The following is a 6000-nucleotide window of genomic DNA, read 5'->3' as shown; positions in this document are numbered from 1 at the left end:
CATTGAATAATAAAAATTCTATGAATATTAAATTACAAATTTATCCTTAAACTATTTTAGATTTACAAAAAAATCTATAATTAAAATTTTATATGAAGTTCAAGGTTTAAAATAAAATTTTAAACCTTTTTATATTTTCAACTTTGTAAAAAAATATAAATTTTATGAATTTAAATTTTTTAAAGAAAATATATAAATATTTTCAAATTTATTAAAAAAACAAATATATAATAAAGACAATTTGATCAAATATACATTTCAATAATCTTTTATTCCTTTAATCAAATTCGATAATATTATATTTTTGCTAAACCAACTAAACACAAAATATAATATTTTTAGTAATTTTATTCTCTAATAATCTTATATTCTCACGAATAATCTTATATTTTATGAACCATACGTACTCTGAATGTTTTGATCAATGAGAGAGGTCTAGAGGAGGTACAATAAAATTAAAATTATATTGATATATTTGAAAGCAATGATTTGAATGTCTTGATAGGTGAAGGGTTTCCTCTAAATGTCTTGTCACTTTGAATGGCACCAAACGTCTTTTGCATGGTCTGAGAAAAATAAACATAACAGTGGGCGTATTGTACATAGACTAGGAAGGCATAGGCGTGCATGCCATCGATCATAGAAGCAAGGAGAAGACGTACACTTTTTCATGCATCTTTGTGAAGATGTCATGTGATTCATACGTCTTTTCTATTCAATTATTAATTTATCTTACCCAAAAAAAATAATTTCTCATGCACCTTGAACCAAATTATTTACCACATTATTTGGTCAATTCTATCATATGCATATGATATTTAATTAGACTTACCTATATAACCCATTAACTCCAATTATAATCCTATGTCAAAATTTAATATTAATTTATGAGAAACTTGCCAAGGTTAATACTTTAAAAAGTATAAGTAAGCCTGTACTGAATCGAACGCACACGAACGAATTTTATATGAAGTTCAAAGTTTAAAATAAAATTTTAAACCTTTTTATATTTTCAACTTTGTAAAAAAATATAAATTTTATGAATTTAAATTTTTTAAAGAAATATAAAATTTTCAAATTTGTTAAAAAAAACAAATATATAATAAAGACAATTGATCAAATATACATTTAATAATCTTTTATTCCTTTAACCAAATTCGATAATATTATATTTCTGCTAAACCAACCAAACACAAAATACAATATTCTTAGTAATTTTATTCTCTAATAATCTTATATTCTCACGAATAATCTTATTTTGTGAACCATACGTACTGAATATTTTGATCAAATGAGAGAGGTCTAAAGGAGGTACAATAAAATTAAAATTATATTGATATATTTGAAAGCAATGATTTGAATGTCTGATAGGTGAAGGGTTTCCTCTAAATGTCTGTCACTTTGAATGGCACCAAACGTCTTTTGCATGGTCTGAGAAAAATACACATAACAGTGGGCGTATTGTACATAGACTAGGAAGGCATAGGCGTGCATGCCATCGATCATAGAAGCAAGGAGAAGACGTACACTTTTTCATGCATCTTGTGAAGATGTCATGTGATTCATACGTCTTTTATATTCAATTATTAATTTATCTTACCCCAAAAAAATAATTTCTCATGCACCTTGAACCAAATTATTTACCACATTATTTGGTCAATTCTATCATATGCATATGATATTTAATTAGACTTACATAAACCCATTTACTCAACATTATAATCCTATGTCAAAATTTAATATTAATTTATGAGAAACTTGCCAAGGTTAATACTTTAAAAAGTATAAGTAAGCCTGTAAATGAACCAAACGCACACGAATAGAGGTATGTTCTGTTCGTTCATTTAATAAATAAACGAACATAAACGAACACGAACATAAATGAACAAATTTTTTTTTGTTTATGTTCGTTTATTAAGGAATAACTTGTTCATGTTTGTTCATTAATAAATAAACGAACATAAACAAACACGAACATAAACGAACACGAACATAAATGAACACGAACATAACGAACAAACGTTGGAGACCCTACCTTCCATGTTTTTTCATGAAAAATAGTCGACAATGCAAATCAACCAAATCTACAGTGATAAATAGCGTAAGAGCTGATTAGCAGTGATGAAATGTTTTAAATATATCAAATATTTTATCGATCTTTTTAAAGATATTAAATGATTCACACGACTTTAATTTAAGCTATAACATTATCTTAGTGGTCAATGATTACATATGAACATCATTTTCCGCTATTACACACTTTTTCATAAATTGCATAGAAACCTTGTTTTATTTTTCTGACAAATTCTATATATTTTCTCTTTACTGATGCTCATATACTTCCTATGTTACCTTTATCTTCACATATATTCTAGAAAGAAGTATGATGTTTTATTGAGTTTAGATGTGAAGATACCCGCAATAACTTTCATATCAACTATTAAGCCAAATAAAACAGATAAAGAGAGAAAAACAGACCAGTAAAACTTCATATTGTACTATAATATAACTTGTTTTGAAGCTTTCAGCGATCGTCTCCACTCTCCAGTGAATACTAGGGTTTTGAAAAAAAAGGGACTGAAATAGGTGCGAGCTGCCTCACGGGTTAACATATTGGATTTAATCTCCAAATAAAATTGGGTTAATTATGTTGGTTATCAGAATATCAGATTAATTAATATTTTTAAGATACTTACAAATTGGTCACCAAAATTGATTTAAGAAGATTGGGTTAAACATAAATGAATGAACATAAACGAATATTACCGAATGAACATAAACAAACATAACCGAACAAACATAACCGAACGAACATAACCGAACGTTCATGAACGTAAATAAACGAACGAGACCTATGTTCGTGTTCGTTCATTTAATTAAACGAACAAAAAATCTTTGTTCATGTTCGTTCATTTAATAAATAAACGTACATAAACGACTTCCCGCCGTACGGTTCATGAACGATTCGCTGAACGTTCAGTTCATTTATATGCCTAATAAAGAAAAAAGGCTAAAGGGAATAATAGTTTTTTTTTTTGGGGGTAAATCAAAGGGTATTAGCTTCTTTTTATATGCTAAATTAAAATGAATAATAGCATAATTATGTTAAAAGTGGGATTCTTACTTTAATCCTTATGTTCGAATTCAAGAGTCCCCCAAGATATAAAGAAAATACTATTATTTTCATAATATTTAAGTATTTATTATTAATAATGTTTAATGCACTCCGTTATCTCATAATTTATGTTTTTATTGATTACTTACGTACTTTTAAAGATATATGATCAAGGAAATGATAACGTTATTTTAAAAAGAATGAAAGATATAAAGAAAAAATATAAATTTATTATTGTTTTATGAAGATTTAAATTCCACACTAAATATACTAAAAAATTGAATATTTAATGTTAAAAAGGTTAAAAACCATCTCGAACAAATATTATTTTATATTTACTTTAAATAAATAAAAATAAATAAAAATAGTTTTCTAAACCTCAGAGAAACAGAGAAAATTCAAAATATTTTCATGGGGGAATTCTAAAATCAAAATAATACCCCGAAAGAAAAAGGGCGTCAATTTTCGAATTTCGAATACAGTCCCCATAGTTTTCCTCTTTTTTAATTTTCACCCTAGAATAACTTTCTGCCACCTAATTCCATTCCTACAAAAGCCACATCACCAGCCATTACTACAGGAAAAGTTCAGACTGCAACAAGGTATAGTAATTAGCAGCCTCGTCTTCAAGCTCCCATAACCTATCGCACAAAGCAGACCCATTTCCGCCATTGCAAAACCTTGTTCAACTCAGAACCACCTTCCCTATTAGGAATCCCAAGCTCATCATCAGAGGCTTCAAGCAAATGCCGTATGACCTGCTCTTTATCATCCTGATTCCACCGTCTGCGGCGCCGGTGACGGCGTCGGCCGTCTCTGTTGCGATTGCGGGTCTGGGGTTTTCTTGGTCGGCTTCTAAGGCAAGGATATCATCTAAAACGGTGTCTGAAGAGAGCTCGTGTTGTAAAGCGGTGATTAGAGAAGACAAGTCCTGGTTCGGCTCGTCTTCCTCTGACTCGAGCAAAGAGAGGATGTGATTGTATGATTTATGGCGTTTTGTTTCTTCATCTGGGATCTGGGTTTCTTCTCTTTGGCGCTTTAATGGCGTCTGCTCGTCCATTGGGGAAGTTGAACGTGACAGAGGAGAGAAGTGGAAGGGAAGGATGAGAGGAGAGAGCGAAGGTGGAAAGAGTTAGAAAAAAAGGAAAGTGGAGTTGCCGGTCAAAATGAGTTCATAAAACAATAAAGCAACCAACTATTTTAATGCTAAAAAAAATCTAATACCACTAATTTTATGAAAATGTAAATATTTTATAAATAGTTGTGAGGGTGGGCCAAATCTGTTCAAACTTCGAGTTATACAATTAAATCGGAAAGTCTACTTAAATATGGATAAATTCAACTATTTCTCGTTCGTTTAATAATCTTCTCGCTCTTATTTCAGTCATTTTTATACATTATGACATTTTTATAAACCCTAGACTCAAAACTTAAACACTAAAATCAAACCTTAAACCAAAGCCCTAAATCTCAAATTACAACCTCTACCCTCACCTTCGACGAGGACCTTCATGTCCTACCTCCCTTCATGTGCCTTCAACCTTAACCAACGTGGAGACAATGGCCCAAGGATCAAATTAAAAAAAAAACCATAACCATCAAATAGAATCCATGTTTAAAAACCCCTTGACCGTGAGGGATGTTAGTAAGCTCGACAGGATCGTTATACTCAAACCACGTATTGAGAAATACTTATTGCTCGATGGTGGCTCCAACGACAAGAACTTGTTATAGAGTTTCGAAGACAACTTTGAGCTTGAATAAGTATTAACGCTTTCGTTTCTCATCGATGTCGATGTCGAGCCAACAGGGTATTCATCAGTTTTATAACCCGCAACCGTACCTTCAAACTACATGGCAAGCCATGCACCCCTATGAGGTGTAGCATATGGGAGATGATGTCGTTGAGGGTGAGCGTAGGAAGAGGGTTGCAATTTGAGATTAAAGGTTTGGGTCTAAGGTTTTAGGTTTGATTTTGAGATTTAGGGATATAAGTTGGGATTCTATTTTTTGTTTTAATCCTACTTGAAAAAAAAAAGGAATCTCACATCATTAAAAAATATTAATAACAAATTAGAGTGACTAAAACATGAATAATTTTAAAATTGAGTGAATAAATTGAAAAGTTTTAAACTTTATTAACCAAAATAAAAGTGAGAATATAATTGAGTGATGAACGGATTAGTTTACCCTTCGAATATAGAAAAAAAAGTTATATTTTTAAATCGGGAAGTCTACAAGTGATTTATAATATATTTAAAATACTTTAAAAATTAAAAAATTCTGGAAAAAGTAAAAGTATATATTCTTTTTCCAAATAATATTGTTGTAATCGAAATTTATTTGAATAAAATAACCTAGACTGACTTTATGAGATGGTATATTTTATCTTCAACCGTTGGATTGAGAGTTTTGTGGTTTCGGAAGGAGGATCAAAGGGTTGAAAAAGAAGAAGATGAGGCTGAAATGAAATATATTAAAGCTCAACGATAGAGACAAAGAGATAACAGTGTCTGTACGATGTAATAGTTTTTGATGAAACGAATACGTTCAGTTGTGATCAATAGTTTTAGTCTTTCTCTTTAGAGAAATGTGTAGACGAACTATAGAAAAATATATATTGGCGACCGTTTCCTTCTTCTACAATTATGAGCATGGTATCACATGTATTCAGGAACGAGACATTTGCATTTTATTTCTTACTAAAATAATTTCGATACTAATTTTTTATAAATAATTTTTTATTATGAAATAAATTAAAATAATTTTATACTAAATAGGTGGTTTTGAGTGAAAATCATCGTGAGTTATTAAATTTGTATTTAATAATTGTATAATTATAATTTTATTTATAAATTTAAATATTGATAATGAAAATATTTTTG

The 6000-nt window shown here is 29.8% G+C and overlaps 1 protein-coding gene across 1 annotated transcript; it reads right to left on the bottom strand.

The window, feature by feature from the left end:
* Window positions 1-3689: 3689 nt before the first annotated feature.
* Window positions 3690-4175, bottom strand: LOC120210757. The gene is made up of 2 exons (XM_039209447.1): window positions 3874-4175; window positions 3690-3756 (listed from the first exon to the last, which is right to left on the bottom strand). Exons 1-2 carry the CDS (start codon window positions 4173-4175, stop codon window positions 3690-3692), a joined length of 369 nt encoding a protein of 122 aa, XP_039065378.1.
* Window positions 4176-6000: the final 1825 nt, after the last annotated feature.

Source organism: Hibiscus syriacus, unplaced genomic scaffold (genome assembly GCF_006381635.1).
Source record: "Hibiscus syriacus cultivar Baekdansim isolate YM2019G1 unplaced genomic scaffold, ASM638163v2 tig00109926_pilon, whole genome shotgun sequence".
NCBI classification, from domain to species: Eukaryota; Viridiplantae; Streptophyta; class Magnoliopsida; order Malvales; family Malvaceae; genus Hibiscus; species Hibiscus syriacus.
This window is presented reverse-complemented; position numbering and strand designations above follow the sequence as displayed.